The 22,048-nt window shown below is 40.5% G+C and overlaps 1 protein-coding gene across 2 annotated transcripts; it reads left to right on the top strand.

The window, feature by feature from the left end:
* The first annotated feature begins 864 nt into the window (after positions 1 to 864).
* On the top strand, positions 865 to 20,251 carry EXOG (exo/endonuclease G). Of its 2 annotated transcripts, XM_085563364.1 has the most exons (8): positions 865 to 1,018; positions 2,153 to 2,302; positions 3,881 to 4,020; positions 4,114 to 4,175; positions 5,169 to 5,199; positions 5,728 to 5,804; positions 8,831 to 8,945; positions 19,674 to 20,251. In XM_085563364.1, the coding sequence occupies exons 1-8, from the start codon at positions 874 to 876 to the stop codon at positions 20,133 to 20,135; spliced, it is 1,182 nt and encodes a 393-aa protein (XP_085419490.1). In that variant the 5' UTR covers positions 865 to 873; the 3' UTR covers positions 20,136 to 20,251. The 2 variants fall into 2 exon arrangements, with proteins under 2 accessions (XP_085419490.1, XP_021410959.3); XM_021555284.3 differs by lacking the exons at positions 4,114 to 4,175; positions 5,169 to 5,199.
* Positions 20,252 to 22,048: the final 1,797 nt, after the last annotated feature.

Genomic DNA, 22,048 nt, shown 5'->3' with positions numbered 1-22,048 from the left:
GGACAATCATCCTGTTGTGATAGGACAAGGAGGAATGGTTTTAAACCAAAAGAGGGTTGATTTAAAGTATATATAAGGAAGAAATGTTTTACAGTGAGGGTGGTGAGGTACAGGCACAGGCTGCTCAGAGAGGTGGTGGATTCCCCATTCTTGGAAGCATTCAAGGTCAGCTTGGATGGAGCTCTGAGCAGCCTGGTCTGGTTGAAAATGTCCCTGGTCATTGCTGAGGGGCTGGGCTGTCACAGGGTCACTGAATTGTTTGGGATGGAAGGATCCTCTGCACATCACCCAGGCAGCATCACCTGGAGCAGCTGACACAGGAATGTGTCCAGGTGGGTTTGGAATGTCTCCAGAGAGGGAAAACTGTGACCTCCCTGTTCCAGTGCTCTGCCACTGTCGATGTAAAGTTCTTCCTCACGCTGAGGTGAAACTTATTTTACTTGTGGCCATTGCTCCTCATCCAGTCGCTGGGCATCACTGAAGAGTCCTCTGGGTACCCACCTTTGAGATATTTAAATGTATTAATGAGCTCTTATCTCAGTCTTCTCTAGACTGACCAGACCCAGCTCCTGCAGTCTCTCCTCATAAGAGATCTTTTCTCTCCAGCTAAAGACTTTAAAGCTCCTTTCTTACCCAAACCATTCTATGGCCCTATGATTCAGTGATCCTTTGCGCTGGTCGCGCATACAGTTTAACCACTAGAGTCCGTGAGGGAACTCCCTTTATTTTGCCACAGCTGCCGGGGAAAGCTCCGGGCTCATCCCCCTCACGCGGCGTCCCCGCTGCGAGGCGGCGCCGCCATGGCGCCCTCGGGGCCGCGCCGCGCGGGGGCGCTGCGGGGCCGCGCCCGCCCCTTCCCCTCCCGCCGCCGCCATGGCGGCCTTGCCCCGCCACCGCCGCTTCCTCGGCGGCTTCATCTGCGGCGCCGCTGCCGGGGCCGCCGCGTCCTGCTGGGCTGCGTGGCGGCTCCTCCGCAGCCAGAGCCAGCCGGAGCCGTCCGGGCGGGCCCCGGCGCAGGGTAAGAGCGGCGGGCAGTGGGGACCCGGTGAGGCGGGAGCGGCCGGCTCAGCGCGGTCCCGGCCCCGCAGCCGCTTCTGTCCCCTAAACTCTCTCCTTCCCCTCAGAAACGCCTTTTCCCTCCTTCCCCCATTCCCGGAATGCCCAAATAGTGCCGGGAGATGCGGGGTACCTTCGTGCCTGTGGCGGGCTGAGTGGGGAGGAGGTTGTTTGGGGATGCTGAATGCACCTGGTCACGAACAGCGCTTCCCTTCGCACCTGCTGACGGCAGAGTGTTGCTGCAGGAGAGGAATGGGTTTTAATATTTTAATATTTAATATTTTAGTTTTAAATTTAAAACTAAAATTTCAGTTTTGGGGTCAGACCTTTAAATTTCAGCTGTTGCTGCCCTGGATGAGCCGAGGCTCGTTTGTCAGTCTGGGGTCTGGTGGGGTTCAGGTGTGGGAAGAGATGCTTGGGGCACCTGAGGGAGTGAATGGTTTTCTCCACAGCCTCAAGGCTTTAAAAGTACCGGATTGTTGGAAAGCAGAGGAAGAATGGCTCTAAAAGCATGAGTTGCTGTTGGACAGATGGCTGGAGAATGGACAAGACAGTAAGATGGATGTAAATATTGCTCCATGAGGAAAAAATTATTGCTTGCAAAAATAATGAAAATTCAGAGATGCTTTCATTCATTGAGCAGAGTGTAAGCGTTCCCAGGGAGGCCAGGACTTACTTGTGTCCAACTTGTAAATCTCAGTTTGTGAGGAATTTGATTTCCAGCTCCAAGGGGTGAAATTTGTGTGTTGTAACTCCTTGTTGGCAGATTTGTCCCTACACATCTGAGAGCTTTTCTTCTGTAGAAAGAAAATGTCTTATGGCTTTTCTTCTGCCTTCTGTAGGCATTAGAGGAGGTAGAAGACTTAGTCCTAGAGCTGAGATCCTCATGTTAAAACATGATGAGAACCACAACTATTTTGGCAGATGAGAGTTTCACTGGAGAGCTCTCTTAATATATTTTAGGTCTTAATTGTACCTGTAACCTCAAGTAATTCCCTATACAGTAGGCTTACACCCACTGAGATTTTTTTTTTTACTGTCCCATTTATGATCACATTTCATATTTAGATGGTTTTCTGTTTATTTTTTTCCTTAGAACCAGTAGAAGAGGCTCTGCTGGAAAGATATGGATTTCCTGAGGCTGGAACAGAGACCAGATGTTACACAAATCATGCACTGTCTTATGACCAGGCAAAACGGGTACCTAGATGGGTGATTGAACACATTTCAAAACAAAAGATGCTGGGTATGTAGGTGTTTATTTGTTGCAGTAATAAGCAGACAGGACTCAGTTTCTTCATGCAGAAAGGCCAATCTTTAATGTTACAGCCCATTTTTGTACAGTTTTTAAGACCTCATGTATAACTTCTGATTGGTTCATAACATTCTTGCCACTCGGTTCATTGATTAGTAAATGGCATTTTACATGCCCGTCAAATTTCTGTATTCCTGCATAGTTTACATATTTTGTTCACTGATTCCTATGGGATAGACTATGTTTTTGCAGGTGTGAAGGGTTCTGTTACCAGAATAGATCATTGTGCTAACTGACTTTCATTCTTATATTTTTTTCACGTGGGAAGTTACAAGCTAACTGCTAGCTTAGCTAGAGTAGCAAGGCCTAAACTATATTTTATAAGGACTTTTTTTTATAATATCTCTACCTGCATGCAACATTTATCTCCTTACATTTGTGATGGTCTGAATGGGCTTTGCTGCTCACAGAAGGTGCACCCTGGAACAGTCAGGGAGAAAAGTCCTATAGTGATCTCAGGGAGGGGAAGCTCAACTTGGGTTTTTATAACAGGAATGGAGAGAAGATGAAACAATGAAAATTAACCTTTCCTTACTTGATTTGGATCTGCAAAGCTGCTGGAGTGCATAAAAATGGCTCCTGCTTCCTTAGCAGTGGAGTTAGTTCAGAAGTCCAGTTTCTGTCAATAATTTTAATGTACAGATCTTAGAGATTTGCTCAGAATGGGAGGAGAATGTCCATTTGTGAGATAAAAACTGAGCAAAGGGCATCAGCAATTGTTCAGAGCTAGACAGGGCATTACCTCCTCACTGCAGCCATTATTTACTCTGATACAGTTCTCATACTCTCTCCCCTGTTCTTTATGCAAGACAGAGGCTCAGTGATTTTTTGCTGTCAGTGGTGAATGAAATATGAGTGGTATACAGTCATTGGAAATTAAGTTTATAGCATTAGTTCAGTTTTTATAAGGCAGATTATTAGTAATGGAGGTAACCATGTAATTGTAAAATGCTTTGTGAAAGCAATGGCCCTTTAAATGTATCTAAATCACTGTCTTCAAATTACCTTTCAAAATTAAAAGCAAGATCTTGAAAACATTATGAGCAACCCCTAAGTAGCATCATTGATCCCCCTGCTTTCTGAGGAGAAAACATTAAATTCAGGCTTACTTTAAAGTGGGCCTTAACAGCTGAATTGTTAAAATGTCTTCCAGATAATCAGATACAAGTAACTTGTAAGTTGAAATTAAGCATCTTGAGGCATTCAGTTCTGATTTATGTCTGTAGCTACTCAAATTGAGATTTGAGACAGACCTGTTTTGTGTGGGGAAGCCTGAAAAGTCATGGTGCAAAATCCTGTGTATTTTATTGTTAAGTAAGAACTTAAATATTTAAAACACATGGCAGAAAGAAATTAGCATTACCTGTATATGGGATGTACAGAAATCAGATGAGTGTACTGAATCCTTAAGTATGGGTCATCTGGCAAGATGTGACAGAATTAGATCTTTTTGTCTTGTGATTATGATGGTTTCATGTTAATCTGACCATTTAGTGTGTTGTTCTTCAGGTGATGCAGATCGAAAGCACTGTAAGTTCAAACCAGACCCTAACATCCCTCTGATGTTCAGTGCTGTCAATGAAGACTACCTTGGCAGTGGATGGTCACGAGGACACATGGCACCAGCAGGAGATAACAAATTTTCAACAGTAGGACTTTTTTCTCCCATTTTTTAATTTGTGCTTATTGGCTGGAAAGGGTCAGAAGATCCTTAGAAGTAATGTGCAATGTTCCTTTTGCAGTTTGTTTTGAGGTGGAGCGTGATGTCATTATTGATGCACAGAGCTGGATATGGAGTTACAAGGTCTATTCCTGACTGAGCAGTGTAGGATGCTCTCACAGTCTGCTTCAGGCATCTAAATCAGGTGCATGCTTTGATGACATACCTCTCTTCATTAAATCACACCTACATCACCTTGTTTGGCACAGATGATGTCTTGAACAGTGTGGTGTTAAGCAAGTTTTCTCAGCCTCTTGCATGGCACATTGTCTACCAGTAAAATGCAGATGATAACCTTCACCAAGAAAACCCTGCAAGTCTTCAAAGCCCTGTTAAAGGGAGACAGGGACAATGATGTCATTGTGGCCAACAGCTGCTGAGATATTTAAGGCTAGATTGGTCAAAGCAAAGATGCTGTTAAGTACTGTTCTGTATTGACAAGGGGATTGCCTGGATGATTTAAAAGGCTTTTTTCTCCCTTGCAATGTGTATGAGGTAAATTAGACCCTTTTGCCATAGTTCTTTCAGTCTATAAAATCTCTTCACCTGCCATTTATTCAAGCTGTAAGAGAAGCATGCCTTAATGCCTTGGCTGACTTACAAAGCAGCCTTGAATTTATTGGATCCTCTTGTGAAATGTGCCTAATGCAGCAATTTGTTAATTAAGAAGCAGTTTGAATTTGTATTTCTCCATGCAGATAGTCTTCAGTGGGGTAGAGTGACAGCACAGTGGCATGTGGTAAATGAAAAAATCAGTAGTTTTATTTCTATTGGAAATGTCTTTGCTGTTATTTATTTCTGCTATCTGGGGTATTTTTGCTGTGAGCTCCCTGTGCACAGAAATCCTGGACCTGGTTTGAAATGAGATGATACAGTCTTTCAAATATAGGATTATAAAAATTAAATTTCAATATCTAATTAGTGGAGGTAGTGTTTGCTCATTATCCTAAAGAGTTCTGTCAGTCCCATCACCTTGCAATAGTAGTATGTGAAAAATATTGACAAATACAAGACCTGTGAAAATTCTGGATTAAGATCTTGGAATTTTTCTCTCTGTATTTCCCTGTGTATGTCTAGTGATTTATCACCAGGTCCTTCACCTCTGGAGGTATGTAAGCTTCTGTTCAGAGATGTTTATGACACTTCTACAAGATGAAATTAAGCAGATATATGGATGTTTGACCATTATGGTCTCATAAATCATTTCATTGCCTGTATGTTATGTATGTAAAATATTGATGAATATATCTAATAAAACCTTTTCTTGGAAAGAAAAAATCAGCCATTAAGCAGTCAAATAAATGAAAAGCATGCTTGAAAGTGTCCTTCCCATTCAAAATGAAAAATGACTAGTTGCTTTCAAAGACATTACCAAACTGACACTGGGTGATAGTAATTCCTGTGCCTCCAGGGTTGGACGTTCTCATGCTGTTTATAGATAACTTTGCAAGGTTTCACCTCAATTGTGCACCTCTTAATCCTAAATATTTTTGTAGGTGTTCTGACTTAAGTTTTTATGATTTTCTGTGTTAATAGATGTTAAACGAAACTAGAAATGGGATTCTGATCCACAAACTGCTAAAATGTGTTGTATGAATGTTTCAGTGAAATTACAGTATTTTCTTTCTCTATACAGAGAGCTATGGCTGAAACGTTTTATCTGTCCAACATTGTGCCTCAGAATTATGAAAATAATGCTGGGTTTTGGAACAGGTGAGAAATTACTTGTAAGTAAACTAAGTGACGAATACCAGACAGCAGCATAAATCAAAAATGCTTTGTTTTTAAAAGTTCTTCACATCCAGGTATTTTAGAGCAGTATATCTGTAGAGATCATAGGAGCTTTCTCTGAAATGAAAGGCATCTCAGTCCTCTCAGTGAAAGAACAGTATAGTGACTACTTTAGTTCTTCATTCAGTCAAACTGTCAAGGACATTTATTTAAAATAGACAAAATTATTTCTTCTGGCTGATGTGGAGTAAAAATACCAGGCTGTGCTTAAGAAAGTTTCAGCAGAAGGAGGGAGTGGGTTTAGATCTTCCTCAAAGAATCACTTGCAGTATGAGTATTCCCATGTCTGTGTGTGGATGTTGGTTCCCTTTGAATTGGAGAACTGAGCGCTCCCCACTGAGCCATCACTTTTCAGGTCTGAGGTGTTCCTTCAGGTCCTGGCTCCCAAGGAGCAGTCAGGCAGGGTCTCTGTCACTTGTGAGTGCTGACTGGATTGACTTAGAGGTGGAGTGGTTGATAAATTTAAACATGCTTCATGTAAGATTTTGTTCTTCCCTTCCTTTGAGCAGAGAACATAGTAAAAGGAGCATTCATCCTGTTCTTCGTGCATAGGACTTAGAGAATGTGAAGGCTCAGAAACAGGAGGGGAAAATGATAGATCTCTCAAGGTTCACTCAAGGGAAGGTCAGCAAAATTATATACAGTGTTGTAATAAAAGTCCATCAAAACTGCGTCATCATTCATCTGCACACTACTTTCCTGTTTTACAAGAATTTGTATTAAATCAGAAGAGCCATTCAGTAAGGTTATACTGTTTTATAGACAAATAAAATGCTGTAACATTTTAAGAGGGTTTTTTTCTTTTTTTAATAACTCAAGTGTTTGAGCATAAATTTTCTTTTTACCAAACCTAGGCATTTGTATCTATTCAAGGTAGGGAAACCCTCTTTGTTTCCCTTAAGCAGAATCTCTGCCTAATCAGGAAATCATGGGGAGCATTTGAAAATTTCCTCTGGCACTATCAACCCTGCAATTTAAGCAATTATTGCCACTTTTTCCCAACCCCAGCACCCTGTTCCCAGATATTAAATGCATGAAAAAGGCTGCGATGCCACTTTTTTATGTCAGTGATTTCTTTAATAATAAATATTTTTAAGGATACCGTATTTCACATATGTTGCATCCTTTCCTAGCTTCAATATTCTCTTCCTTTCTCTTGTTTTAGTTACTTGCTTCTTGACTTGTCTTCTGAGGTGCAGGCAGACAATGCAGCTTAGTCAGTAAAGTGTCTGTTTTCTAAAGTGGTGTTTGCCCTCCTGCCTTGTGTTTCTGCTGGTTTCCCAGTTCCAGCTTTGGTAGTAGCCTGACTGTGGTGAGTCAGTTTCATTTGCCAGCCCAGTTAAAAACTGATTCTCATTTTGATTTGCTTGGTTATGTTTCTGCCATATTGGAAAAGTGGATCAGCTCATGAGGTGAGTTCTAGAACCAGCATGGAAGATGGATTAGGAGTGGTCAGATGGGACAGACAAGGGGAGCAGTAGAAAAGGGGAGAGCAGGACTGTAATCATCCAGCAAGTTGTTAATAGTAATTGCTGGACTGGCTCCGTGGTATACTCTAACTCCATCTTAGTGTTCCTCATTCTCTTCCAACTGATATTTAACTATTTCTGTCTTGTTTTGAGTGTCATGGTTTTGATTTCATGATCACTGTAATCTGACTTCTGTCCCTCGTGCCACCAAAAGCAGTTTGCTCCCTAGCTGCATTTATTCCCATTCTTTCCAGGTGGTCTTTGTATTTCCCTGCCATGAGACAGCCTGAGGAGCTGGGCTGCTTGGAAGCAAAGCTGGTGACAGTAGGAAAAGAATTCACTTGTAATCAATGCTTTGATGTTATCACATGAAGAAAGGGCTCATTTTTGCTCATTCTCATTTGTGTGGCTCATTCTTGGTGATTTAACTTACCCAACACAAAAGAAAAAAAATACTGGTTTTGTTCAGGGTTGTTGACAGATAAAGAATATTCAAGTGGCCCAAGGGAAAAGTGTGAGGAACATGAATTAGAGAAGTAGGTGAATCCTCCCCCTTTCAGAGGCAGCCAGATTAGCTGGGATAATTGGTTTATACTCTATATGTCCTTTTTTGTGAAGTGCAACTGTTACCTTTGTAGAGGACCAATTGTATTTTATTTGGTTTCATTGTTTTGATTTCTGTAACAGTTGGGCTGTTAGATCAAAGATGCATAGAATTATTTGGATTAGAAGGAGCTTTAAATTGGAATTTTAAACCTAGTTCCAACCCCCTGCCATGGACAGAGACACCTTCCCCTAGATCAGATTGCTCAAAACCCCATCCAGCCTGGCTTTGTTAATCTTTTGTTTTCTGTAAAATAGGTGTGATAGAGGAATCTTCTTATTTGAGAAATATTATGTGCTATAAACTGAATCAGTGTAAAAAGAAAAAAATATGGTAGTATTCCTGGAGTTACTATTTTATTTTTTAACAGTTTTATTTCTATTAAAGAAACAGTAGAGGTAGTGGAAATGGCAAACAGAAACTGGAGCTACAGAAAGAGCTGTGTTGCAGGACTTTGATTCCTTGGGAATAAACCCACAAATTCAGTAATATAAAACCTTTCAAAGTAAAAATGCTTCAATTTGCTGCTTAGAACAATTCTATTTTTCTAATCCCAAGTGACCACCAACAGTATACTTCTAGTGTCAAGTGTGGGAGTAAGTAGAGAACTCAGCTATTCAGACATGTGCTAAGATTGCAGAAACCATTTTCAGATGTGTGCAGCAACACATGTCTATCTGTAAATAAATGAACCTTATTTACACAGGACAAATGGGAAGCAGGACTTGGGCCTACATTTTGCCTTCTTTGGCTTGTGAATCACTCAGATCAATCTGGAAAAATGCTCCCTGTCAGTAGTTCACCCTTCCCTTCATAGTGTCTCAAAGATTAAATCTTCCCAGCTGACTTCTCCCTATCTGACAAATATGTTCCAGAATGGAAATGTACTGTCGGGAATTGACTGAGAGATTTGAAGATGTTTGGGTTGTTTCTGGACCTCTTACCTTGCCTCAAACAGATGGTGATGGAAAGAAGAGTGTTACTTATCAGGTATGTATATATGTTGCTGGGATAATAGTGCAGTAGTAATTATTTATTTAAAATAGATACCATAACTTGATAAAACAAAAGTTGAGCATCTTAGTACAGGCAAAATGTATAAAATGTGCAATACTTGTTGGAACAAGATTAGCAGAAGTGTTACATCTTGCCTATACATGAAAAAGCATAATTTTAAAATAATTTGTTTATTTACAGAGATCTATTTCATGTCCACAGTCAGCAGTAGAACTGTTTATCCAGTCAGAGTCAGTGGGATTTGTTAATGCACAGGCATCTCTTTGATCACTTTCTTCATGAGCTTTAGAAAGAGTGGAATGCAAAGGTAGGATAGGTCTCTCAAAACTCTACAAGACATTGGAGTGTCAGTGCTCTGTTCATTTCACAAGCAGTTGTTTGCTGCTGCTCCATAGGCATCTCTTGGAGGCCTTGCAGCTGAGATTCTGAGCATGCCAGAGTCACTTGGAAGACTTCACTCAAGTGCAGTATCAATGGTACTGATACTTCCCTTCTTTTAGCCCCCTTTATTTTATTACCTGCTTAAAATACTCTAGATATTCACCATGCACAGTCTGTAGAAACTATCACTGACAGACAGATGGGACAGGCTATGAAGTTGAGAAGTGAATTTATTGTTGCGTACCCAGACTTACTCTTAGTAGGCATGTGTTTAGACATCTGTAAGGTTTGAGCATGGTAAGTTATTCAAGGGAGTGTTACCTTCTGCCCCCACTGCAATGCGATATTATTGCTATTTGCAGTTGCAGATGAAAGCTGGCATAATACAAATAATAAATGCTGCATTTTACACCTCTTGAAAAAAACCACTTTTCCTTGAATATAAGTAGTTGAATCAACTGCAGCTTCAGCTTGTGAGCAATTCAGCTTCCAAGCAGTTCTCTGAGGGGCAATGGATGAGCTTGCTGAGACAACCCAATATTTCACAGGGATGTGAGAGGCACAAAAGGGAGAGATCTTCAGGTCTCAACACTGGCTTGTTTAGAAGTAAGAATTAGGCACTGTTTCTCCTTTATAAACATACAGCTGATTTCCTTTTGATTGAACTTGGAACTTGGTCATGACAGAATATGATTTTTCCTGTTAACATTACGATAATGTTGACGTTATCATAATGATAAAAGTAACATTACAATAATGTTACTTTTTTACTTCTTGAGAAACTGCCCCTTATGTCTCCAGCCACACATGTCAGACCTTGACTGTCATAAAATCACAGTTTTGGATTTGGATTTGTTATTTTTGGGGGGAGTTATGCATATGAAAATGCTGTAGTAATAAGTTACCTTCTTCATGTTCAGTGGCAGTTCCAAACTTCAGCTCTCACCTCATCTTTGTGAGGGAGGTGTAGACTGTGCTTATTTTTCAAGTGGATAAATAAGCCATGGTTAAGGGGTATGACCAATGCCAGATGATAAATTAGTGGCAAAGCCAGTTTTAGATTGGCAATCATCCTATGCCACCCACAGGTGCTCACTTCAGCATTGCCCTTTCTACTTTCCAGGCCTTTCTCTGCCTTTCTTTTGTCTGCCGGCACTGATGACTGTAAGATCCTTCCAGAAAATGCTTAATTTTGTGCAGTAGCAAACCATCCATCCTGGGTTTACTGGGCTAGTTTTGTTCTACTGTAGAAAGATTGAGGCAGCACACAGAGTAGTCCAGTGCTTCCTGGTGACAGAATAAGATCTGTCCCAAAGCACACAGCTGGGAGCAGGAGGGAGATGTTCCCTCTCAACAATCTTCAACTGAGCCTTTGGCTTCCTGTCACTCAGAATGCTACAGAGCTCTCCAGGCTTACACTCCAGGCTTGCTGGGATTTGCTGCCTTGTAGCTGTCAGGATATTGCATTTATTTTTCATACTTAAAAAATATATTCATCTTACATAGCAAAGAATTAAAAATCTTGAGCTGACTTGAACATTTTATAAGTGGAAATCATTTCCAGGGAGAAGTTAAATCATCTATCAACTGAAGCTATCAATGGCTTCACTTTAATCTTGCTCTGAACGAGTCTTTCTCTCATTCTTTAGAGAAGGTGTTTACTTAGAAGAGGAAGATTGCATTTTCTGAAAAATGATTGTCATTCTCAGTCTTGGTTTTGAAATGTAAATTTTAGTATTCCGCAGATAAAAATCAGAGCAGACACTGCATCTTACTGGCTTTGTTCAAAATAACTTGATACCTGCATACAATGGTGACATAATAGTGGCACAAAATGCCCACGTTGTTGTGCTTGTGATCTCATTTAGTTCTTGTCTTTTGTCTTCATCATCTTTGGGTTTGATGACAGCGCAGATCTTTTAGGAATGTTTACCACTTTTGGTCTTACTATGAAGTAAAGTTCAGTGTGGGATTGAAAATGGTGAAGTGATGGTGTTCCTGTTTGTTTGTCACCACTTTTTCACATTCATAAATCCTTTTACTCAGCTTCCTATAGTGAGATTCATTATGTAAATTGATTTTTACTTAAGTACAGATAATGGTATCTCAAGGTGGGAAAAGTAAAATAATGATTCTGTGGGGTTTTTGTATGTTTGTTTGTTTAAAATATTAAATGGTTTGATTTGAGTCCTCTAAATAAATACAGGCAGAGAATGTTTGGGTTCTTTTATTTTGAAATTTGTTCATAGCTTACGTTTTTGTGCTTTGCATTGCACTTGTACTTTGAGGAGGGAGACTTCAGAATAGAGGGGTGTGTTGGGTTTGTTTGTTTGTTTTTTCTTTTATGAACACATACACTTAGAGGAGGAAACACAATGTGTCAAAGTACTGAAGAGAAGTTCTTTTCAAATACACACCTTGGATGTAATTGCAGTCATTGCCATTGATTTTGGTAGTCTGGGATTCTGCCTTTAAAGGAAGGACACTAATGGTTGTGAAGGGAAGGAATCTCTTAGCTGTCTTTCAGAGTGAACTCAGCAGACTTCACACAAATGACTTCAGACTGAAAGGGGTTTTAGTCCTCATTGTTTGGGCATGAGAAGCTGATGTGAGAAGATGTCCTTTCCTTTGTCCCTGCTGTTCAAGGAGAAGTGCTGCAGTACACACCAGAGTGCTGAAACTCACAACCTGTAATCTGCCAATGCCACTGTTAAGGCTCAGCTCCTCTCTAATGTTTTTGCTCTCTCAGACAGAGCTGTGAAAAGGAAAGAAGGAAAACAGTGAAGTGCTACAGTGAATGTGTCTGCACTGATTTGTTTCAGATAGTCTCTTCAATCTTAAAGTTTCCTTGTTTTTGGCTAAAGTAGTGGTGAAATATGTCTCCATGGTTTTACATGCTAGTGTTTTTCTCATCAAACATCCAAAAAGGTTATTTTTAGATCACTATAGAGGAGAAGCAGAGCATCAGTCATGGCTTTGTTCCCAGTTCCTGCTTGGACTCTGGTACCATTTGCTCTTTAATTCCAGAAAGGGAATTAACCTTGAACTTCTTGGATGCCAGCATTGTTCTGTCTATTGGCTGAACTTGTGATATCCTCAGATATGTTCTGTCATTTCATCTGTCTCCAGTGGAGATTTTTATTGCAGAGAGTGGATTGATGATCGTGCTTGGTATCTGAAAAACGTATTTTGAGAGTATACGTAGAATAGAATGCCAACAGGAAAATCTGTTCTGTATCATTGGAGAGGCAGATGCAGGTTTTTCATCTTTGTCCAGATCAAATCAAAATGACATTGTCTTGTTTTATACATTACTGCTATCCACTGTCTGTCACTTTAGTGATTTTCCTCTGTCAGCAGATTTGGAGTTTCAAATACAAATTTTGCAATAATTAACTACATCATGCTCAGTGCTCCACCCTCCCATTCCCAAGCCATCCAAGTGAATGCTAATTTAAGAAGAATTAGCTGTGGCTGGCGAATGAAAATACAGTTTGAAAAAGACATTTGAATGTACTTTTTACTGATACATGAGATTCATACTGGAATTATGTTTGCTGTTTAATTTTCTAAATTTAATCACCAGGCTGGGCCAGAGAGGCACAATAACCATTCCAGAAGGTACAGTTGTCATCTCTTTCTGTGACAAATAACTGGGAAACAAATGGCACTCTCAAATATGAGATGGTCCTTTATGGTTTTACCCAGTTAATTTTCAGAACTAGTAGAGGTTGTCTCCTAGTAAGATGCTATAGGGGAATGAATGCTTGTTAAAGGAGGAAATAAACCTGAGAATTATTCCTTGTTTGTTGGCTGCTCCAAGTGGTTCCAAGAGATTCCTACTGGATGTAGGTCCATTATAGGTGTCCCATAAACATTATGGAAAGGGTTCAGTCTTAGATCAGCTGGTGTAAACCAGCAGAGCTCTGTCAGGCCTAAATTTAGATGTGAGGTACAAATGAATGGAATAGACTCTGGGTTATAGTGGGAGGAGAAGAGACACTGAAGGTGCAGGAGAGATTAATTGGCACTGTGTTTTATTTAGCACTGTACCCATCCTGAAAATTATGCTGTTATAGGAAGAGGGGTGTTAAGGACTGTGGTGGATTCTTGTTGAAGCTAATCTAAGTGAATTCTGTGGAAACAGTAGTCTGTCATCATCACAGTTTATTACATACGTTATATATATATTCATACCCTCTTTATTAAAGAAAAATAAAAAGGGGTTGGGACATCTATCTTTAAATGTCATAACTCTGTATTCAGGAGCAGGGTTTTTTTTTTGCCATCTCATTTCTTTTTTTCCTTCCCTTTTTAGAATTGCCAAATGATTTGGCAATAACAATCAGACCAGCCATAACAAATTAAATTTTCCTGAAGTACATACATTTGCATTTTGGAGTGTTTGGCTGTGCAGATTGTTACTATGATTTTTATCTGTAGTGTTTTGTGGTTTGTGTGTTGCTAGGTCTGCCTTCACACCCCTCAGTTCTTCTCAGTGCCATCTGACAGAGCTCTCTCAAATATTGGGGGAAAACACTTGGCAGAATCAGTGCTGCCCAACAAAGCCAGAAGGAACTTGAGTGGAGGCAGTTAATGCTGTCACAATGATCGAGTAAATAAAGTTACAGTGATAGTAAATGGAATATTTTGTACTGCCAGAAAGTCTGTTTCTATACAGAATTCAGTAACAAATTATAACAAAGCTCTGGGTTGTCAAACGTGGGGTCACATCAGCAGGAATGATGTTATATCTACAGTGAAAGACCTGATAGACCTGGTCAGTATCATGCTTGGGGGACAGGACTGATTCCTTGAATTCTGTCCCCCAAGAAGTGTGATGGAAGTGTTAATTTTGCTACTGCCAGGTGGAGGGGGAAGGATTCTGTCACAGGAGCTGGGTGTGCTTCTTTTCAGACAGTTCTGTTTGAAGTTCTGCCTCAGTTTTAAACTCGGGTTAGAATTTCACAGAGAGTGAAGAAACAGCTATGTGAGTGTCAAGGGAATTTCTGGAGCTGACATTTTTAAGTATTTGATGGTGGTACCATCTGAGGGAAGGACTGTGCAGTGGATGCTGGTGGTTAAGACATGATTGAGAGTGATTTCTGTTTGCCAGGTTCTGAGGGAGTCACGGGTAATTGACAATCCAGAGCTGGCTCTGGCTGATGAAGGGCTCCTTAGTCCCTTCTGCTGATTCTGTGCACGGTGGATTTTCACTTTCTGGTCACTAGGTGGCAAAATTCCACTTTTGGATTCATGAGCCTTTTCTTTTAAAAATAATCCATACCCTTGCAGAGGAAGATAATTTTTTTGCAGTCTGGGAAGCTGTAACAAGTCCAGTGTAAAATTAAAATTTGATAACATTAGTTTGTGTTCAGAATTTCCATGCTGTAACACTCTGTTTTCATCTCATATAATCTCAACTGTTCTGCAATTATACTTCTTATGTTCCTTTTCACTTGTTCATGGAGTTTTCTATCTCATAAACTCCAAACTGACATTTTTAAGGACTGCCTTGTAATTTATCTGATTACCACTATGAAGGTGGCATTAGTTAATGCCAGATACTTAAGCTTACTGTTGATGCCATTAGCAAATGTCTTCATTAATTATTTTGATATTTAAGGACTCCACAGGTATTATCAGATTTGCTTCCTTGTTTTTAAAATCTGCAGTCAAGAACAGGATTTGGCCAAAACTGGGAGGAGAGCCAAGCTTAAGACAAATCCTCATCCAATGACTTGGCTGTGAGACTGAATTTTTCAAAGCTCTCTGAATTTTCTCAGGTTTAAGAAATGTTCTGCCCTCATCTGTCCCTGTGAGCTCTTTAGGTTTCTTTTACAACTGCTTACCAACACATTTGTTGTTTTAGTGATATGTAAACATTTCTGAATGTCAGGAATTGCACACATTTTAGTGCTCTGCCCTCATGACAGCTGTCTATGTTTAATTTGGCTTTGAGAAGAATAACAAATTCACACACACTTGAGGAATGTCAGTAACAATGTCAGTAATGATAGAAAAATAATAAACATTGCCCTGAAAATGACATTATGATAATGTTACATTATTAGGAGATATGAGTTCAGTTAAAGAAACAAAACAAAAATTAAAGGGATAAGTAGCTGCAGAAATTTAGGGCAATGCACATTTTTACATTGAACTGATAGAGACAGCTAAGCATCTGAAATTTCATGTTGGTTTCCCAAATGATGATGGGAAAGAGATATATTTAATGCTATAAAAAGAAGGCTTTTAGCTTGAGTGCCTTTTTTTTTTATGTTTCGTGAGCCTGTTGAAAATTTGGAAGATTAAGCAAAATTTTATAGCAATAGCAAAATGGGGATTTTCAAAGGATTGCACAAAAATTTGCCTTGTGGGCTGTTACCAATATGGTGTGAAAGCATGTGGGACAGCAGTGATTTCAACAGGCAATTGCTGTATTTTCTTGCTTGTATTGGAGCACAAAATTCCTTTTAGAATCACAGATACTCTTAAAAAACTGCTCTTTCTCTCCAGCTGGGACAGAGAGCTGTTTCAGGCCTTGATTTCTGAAAGATCATCTGCTGCCTGTGGATAGACAGGCACAAATCAAAGTCAACATCTGTGCATGGATAATGTTGAACCATTTTCCATCCTGTTACAATAGGAGCATATGCTCTCTGCCTCTGCCAGGCAAAGCACTGAGATAAATGGGATGGTGCAGATCTGGATAGTGACTGAGGCTGCTGAAGTTTAGGAGGAAAATCCTCTAGGTGGCAATAGGAAATGGAATTGTGGAGTTTGTTTTTTCTGCCTCTTTCTTCTATTCCAAATTTCACTTTTGCAGTGTCACACTTCTTTATCTGGCAGTTGAGCTGGTGGGGGGGCAACTCTATGGAAACAATTCTCTGCAGCTTCTCTATTCACTCCCATAAAACTACAAAGTGTGGGATATTACAGGGAGTAATGATGGAGATACTTTGTACTTTGCTGTGCTCCAGAACTGCTTTTCCTTTTTTAACAGAAATCATTGGGTCACACTGCAGAAATTACTGGTGATGCATCCTGTGCATGGTGCATGTAAGTGTTAAACTGCAGAAAAAGACATTTATTCTTAGTCATGCATATTTACTCTGTCAGAGAAATCAGGCACTGCCCACTGCCCTTTGATGGTGCTCTCCAGCAGAATTAGCTGAGGATAGAACTTTTATACCCTGCTTTTAGTAAGGAAGGGATACCTGTGGACACTGACAGTTTGGGCACCTGAAGATGGTTTTATCTGCTTTAACACTATGAACACTCAGTGAAGTTATTGCAGTAGTAGTTTGCTGCTGTTCAGAGAAATTGGTATGAAGCCTGTGCACTGCTTAAATTTCATTTAAATTCTCAAAAGAAAGTTTACATAGAACTGAAATGGTAGATAAATTACATACCTGACCATTACATGTAGGGAATTGAATTTAGATCTACATTTCTCAAAAGGCCACCCTTCCTTCATTTTGAACTAGTCCTCTCTGTTTCTTCTCCTCTCTCTTCTTAGGTGCCCATACTATGCATAAATGTGCATTATTTTGCATAGAATATATATATTTGCATAATATTACATAAGCACCGGCTCTGTTTTCCCTTAACACCCACTTGAGGCATTCAGCATTTCCATCTCATACCTAACTGTTTTGTGTGCAGCTCTATTCATTCCCCAGCCTCTTTATCCACCCACTCAGCCCTCAGCCTCAATCCCCAGTTCCCTCAGCTCGCTCCACATGCGTTCACCTGTTTGTTTTACATATTCCATGTACCCCCACTCATTGGAGATCCTTGTGCAGCTCCATCTGTGTGCTCGCCCTTCCTTGGGTCTTTTGTGCAGCACAGTGAGGATGCCGGGATGTGGATGTGAGTGGGAGGTGTGGAGAAAAGGAGGGAGCTGAGCTAAGGAGGACCTAGTACATATCCATGGATTTGTAGTGGGAAAAGTGTGCAAAGAGGCCTGGAAAAGGCCACACTGCACAGGAATGCTGCAGGTCAGGGGATTGTTGGCCCAGGGAGACACTGAGGACTGGGCTTTAGCCTCACTTCTCTCAGGAGGCTACAGCATCTTTCTCCTCTTCCTCACCTTCCTTCTTGCCCTAGGAGTGTGCAGGAGGTGGGATTTCAGTGCAGGCTCTGCAAGCTCCCTGCTCCAGGGGAGAAAAGGAGCCCCAACCTATTGCCTTTGGCAGTGTCATTACTGGGTGCCCTTGGGTGAATATGGAAATATGAACTCCTTACTCTCCCCTTCAGGGATTTTCTTGGCTCCCTCCCTCTCACCCCCAGTATTTTGCAGGTACTCCCCAGCTCGAGTGCCACTGATCTCAGATAGGTTAAAGCTCCCAGCAATATTCATTTTGTAATTCAGTGTTAACTCAGCAGATACAGCAGTGTGTTGCTGCACTACTTTTAGTACATTTGAGCACTACCTGTGCATCAATCAGTTTTGATTATTTGTGGTATTGGTCCTGGGGAGGTGTAGCTCTGGTTTCACATCCACAGAATGCTAAATGCAAAGTGCTTTGACACTCAGGAGCTCTCATTTCCCTGTCAACACATCTGTCATCATTGAAAGGGAGAGAAGATTGGGCATAAGGCATTCCTTTCTTAACCAATTTCAGGGACTGATTGATGTCCAGGCAGAATATTACTTGGGAGAACGCTGGTGGCATAACCATGACAATTTTTGTAAGAAAACAAAAACCAAATAATCCAACCACCTCTCAAAAAAACAAAACTCAACTCAACCCAACCAAACAAAAAAACCCAGAACAAGAACAAACCCACACAAAACCCCACACCCTGAAGAAACCCAAACAATCAAAAAATCTTAAACTATAGCAAAACTATTAGATAGCCTCATTTAGGGCAAGGGAGGAAAGTATTTTAGAACACAGTAAAGAAATCTAAGAGCATGTGTTTTCCAGAAACAGGAGTAATGTCTCTACTATGTTATTGCACAAAACATGAAAAAAAAATTATCAGGATTTTCCCTTTCTCCTGAAGGTACTTTCTCTGGTTTTGGTCTAATCGGTAAGGCTTTAGGACCAATCATTTAAATAACTGGCAACAGAAGTAGAGGACACAAATCACTGAAAGAATTTGTAACTCAAATTTAATTAATATTGGAATAGACCAACATGAATCTTGGTTCAATAGCCACAGGCAAAATTTAATTTTAAAAATGTATTTTCATTTGCAGAAGGGCTGAATAATCAGAAAAAAAAGTGTGCATAGGAAGTGTTTATTATGTGATTGAGTTATACTCAATATATGAGTGGACAAGGCATGTCTGAACTGTTGACACTTTCAATTAATGTGATAAATACCTGCTTTCCCTGAAATGGTATTTTAACTGTATCTACAAAAGCTGTCCAAAAAAATCAAAACAGGCAGTCCTTGCTTTTGTAGGTGTTGCAAATCCTGGAAACAGCACCAAATTACTGGATTTTATATACAGTATAAAATGCCTTTGTAGTTTTTATAAGGGATCTGCATCTTCTTCTTCCATTGCAATTAGAATAAAAGCATGGCTTTGAGAAGGGTACTTACAGAGGAGTTATGCAAAACTGAGATTTTCCATGTGTGAGCCTGTTACACTCTCTGAAAATGACAGATTCAGTTCAGCAATAGCAAAGAAACAAAAAAGCCTAATTCAGTGCATGCATGAGCATAACTTCTGAGTCCTGGAGAGATTACATTTGCCATCAATAGGTGTATTCCCTTGGAGATATCCCTGGCACAGGGTGAGGTGAGACTTTAACAGTCCTGATCCTCCACTCTTGGGGCTCCCCTTAAATCCTTGGATCCTGGTCTGAGTGACACAGGAGGAAACTCAACATGTCTGAGCACTGAAGTTGGATTGTAGGGAATTTATGGAAGAAATAGGTGCATTTTTTTTGGATAGGCTTCTCTTCCAAGAAGATACTGAGTCACTGACTGTACTGTATATCTGGATCTCTTGCAAAAAATGCTTACTTAGGTAAAGTAGCTTTTAAATGCTACCTGGGTGTGGGTAATAGAGATAAAAATAAATGACAGATGGTAACTTAGAGTTGATTTGAAATGTATATTAAAACCTCTATGATTTGGAACTGCGAGGTTAGGAACTTTTATTGTATATTATAAGTTATTGTAATTACACAAAGGAGAGGAGCTCCAGAGAGAGGGAACATGAAGTTGTGGTGCTTAGGGACATGGTATATTGTTGGTCTTGGCAGTGCTGGATTGCACTTGGTAATCTTAAAGATCTTTTCCAAGCAAAACAATGCTGTGATATTTTTATCTGTACCAGTCCTTTCCTTTTGGCAGGTGATTGGAAAGGATGAAGTGGCTGTACCATCCCACCTGTACAAGGTGATCCTCGCCAGGCGGAGCAGAACATCCTCAGAGCCCCTGGTGCTGGGGGCCTTCGTGGTGCCAAACAATCCCATTGGCTTCAGCCACCAGCTCACCGACTTCCAAGTCAGCCTTGAAGACCTGGAAAGAAAGTCAGGTTTAGTTTTCTTCCCCCAGGTGGACAAGACCAAAGATGTTAAAAATATCTGTGAGGTGGATACGTGCAAGCTGATGGGCTTCAAGGAGTTCACTCTGTACATCACTGCCCGCAAAGTGCAGAGCGCCCGGACGCTGCGCCGGCTGGAGAAAGCCATGGAGGAGTTACAGGAGGCAGGAATTGAACCTGATGAGTATCTCCTAAAGCTGTACAAGAAGAAGGAGGAAGAACTGCTGCAGGAAAAACCAGTAGCAGCTAGAGAGGGGAGAGCTGGCTGAGCATTCAGGGAGTTGTTTGGGTTTTTGGAAAGGGGAACTGAAGGCAAACACGAAAACGAGGGCTCCTTGAATCATCTTTGAGTTGTGAAAACAATAAAGAAATATTTGGAAGCTGATGGGCTTGGAATAATGCTCATTCTTGTGTAACACGATGCAAACACGTGGTTTGCTGCACTACTTAGACATGGGAACTGTAAATGATCCCTTTCTGGCCTGAGTAGATCACTGGACCTCCAGGAAAGGCTTTGTGCTATTTTCCACCTGGCATGTCAGACTTAGGGTTTGTGTGGAATCCTTTCTAGGAAAATCACAAAAATAGAGAGTAGACACCTTGGGAGTACAGCTGGAACGGGTTTAAATGGAATTCTGCCTGCAAGTCTTCTCACTGCAGTGCTGTAGAAGCAATTGTACTTTCTGGAATATTTTGAAAATTAATTTAAAAATATTTAATGTAACACTCTTTTGTTAGAGACATGTAAGACAATGTGGTCTTCCCTTAGTTGTATTAACCAAAACCTCTCCTCATCTTGTGTGCTTTGCATGCTTCAGCATGTCAGGAGCTCACAAACGTTATCATTTGCAGCAAACTTACTTCATCATGTAAGATTCTGTGATTTTTTGGTAAGAAAACCCCAATAAAACTAAATTTTAATCAAGTGCCTACCAGTATAGTAATAATGTAAGCTTAATATTTAATTTTCACCACTAAGTTTGGATAAACATGTTTTTTTGAATATTGTTTTATTTCAGAGGTGAGCATGACTTTCTTTTTGGTTGTCATAGTCACAGGCTTTGTTCTCAACATCTGCCTTTGGACTATAAATTGTGCAACAAAACTTGAATATTGACTGAAAATGCACTTCCTGTTCTTTTTCAGTAGCAACTGATGTTTATCAGATTTGCATCTACTTGGGAGACTAAGGGATTTTTTTTTTTCATTAGTTTCATACTTTATTTCTGCAACTTCTTGTCACTTGTATCCTCTGACATCTTACATCTGGAAAGGAAGAATAAAATCTGGAAATATTTAGAAGTTTTTTTGATGGTGAGGATTGATAGACATTTGGAGTTTGTGCTGTAAAAACACCTTCACAGTTTTCACATGAAAGAAGGGTCATGTAGTGCCTGGCTGAATGGGGCTGTTTTCATAGAGGATGAATCAGGAGCATTATTTGGATGCTGTGAATCATCAGCTGGAGGTTCTAAGAACTCTGTAGTTTCCCTCTTCTCTGCTCATTTGCAGCATCCCAAGGCAGATCACTTCATAAAGCAAGCCATGGTTCCCATGACACTTTAGTGTTTGCCAAGAATATGTACTCAAAATCCAGACATTTAAATGCAGAGAAATGTCACTAGCTAAGGACATCATAGAAGCCTACTGCTCACATGAATTAGAGAGAAATTGTGTGAATTCCTGACAAAATGTTTGCTCATTTCAATTTTAGCCCAGAACTGTGGTTGTAAATCCTGTCAGATGTAACAAAAGTAGCAAATTGCAAAACAAGAAGCCACATTTCCCTTTGAAGAATGTGGGAGATGTTGGGAACAGGGGGGTTGCCTGGAGTAACAAAATGCCAAATCCTTCACATGCCTCTTGGTGGTCCAGTGAGTGTTTCACTGGAGCCCAAGCAGCCTTTGGGCACTGCCATGGTGTCACCCTTTGAAACAGGTTCATTGCCCTTTGCATTCTCTTTTCCCCTGTTATTTGAATTATTTCAGCCTTTCACCTTCCTCTTCACCCTTCAGCTGAGAGGTTACAGATCTCCCTGTGCTGCTCACACGCCCACAGGTGGCTGAAGCAGATCTCAGTGCTGCAGTTCTGTGTCCATCCATAGCAAAACCTGCCTTGGGACAGTGCCAGATGTGTGTGAGGAGCTCCAGGGGTATGTGAGGAATTTCAGATGTGTGTGAGG

This window comes from Lonchura striata, chromosome 2 (genome assembly GCF_050655825.1).
Source record: "Lonchura striata isolate lonStrDom1 chromosome 2, ASM5065582v1, whole genome shotgun sequence".
Lineage (NCBI taxonomy): Eukaryota > Metazoa > Chordata > Aves > Passeriformes > Estrildidae > Lonchura > Lonchura striata.
This window is presented reverse-complemented; position numbering and strand designations above follow the sequence as displayed.

Excerpts from the sequence above, each read along its gene's own strand:
- EXOG (XM_085563364.1), top strand. The coding sequence starts at position 874 with ATGGCGGCCTTGCCCCGCCACCGCCGCTTCCTCGGCGGCTTCATCTGC. Across the intron at positions 4,021-4,113 it reads GAGATAACAAATTTTCAACA|TTTGTTTTGAGGTGGAGCGT; the intron begins GTAGGACTTTTT and ends TTCCTTTTGCAG. Across the intron at positions 8,946-19,673 it reads AGAAGAGTGTTACTTATCAG|GTGATTGGAAAGGATGAAGT; the intron begins GTATGTATATAT and ends TCCTTTTGGCAG.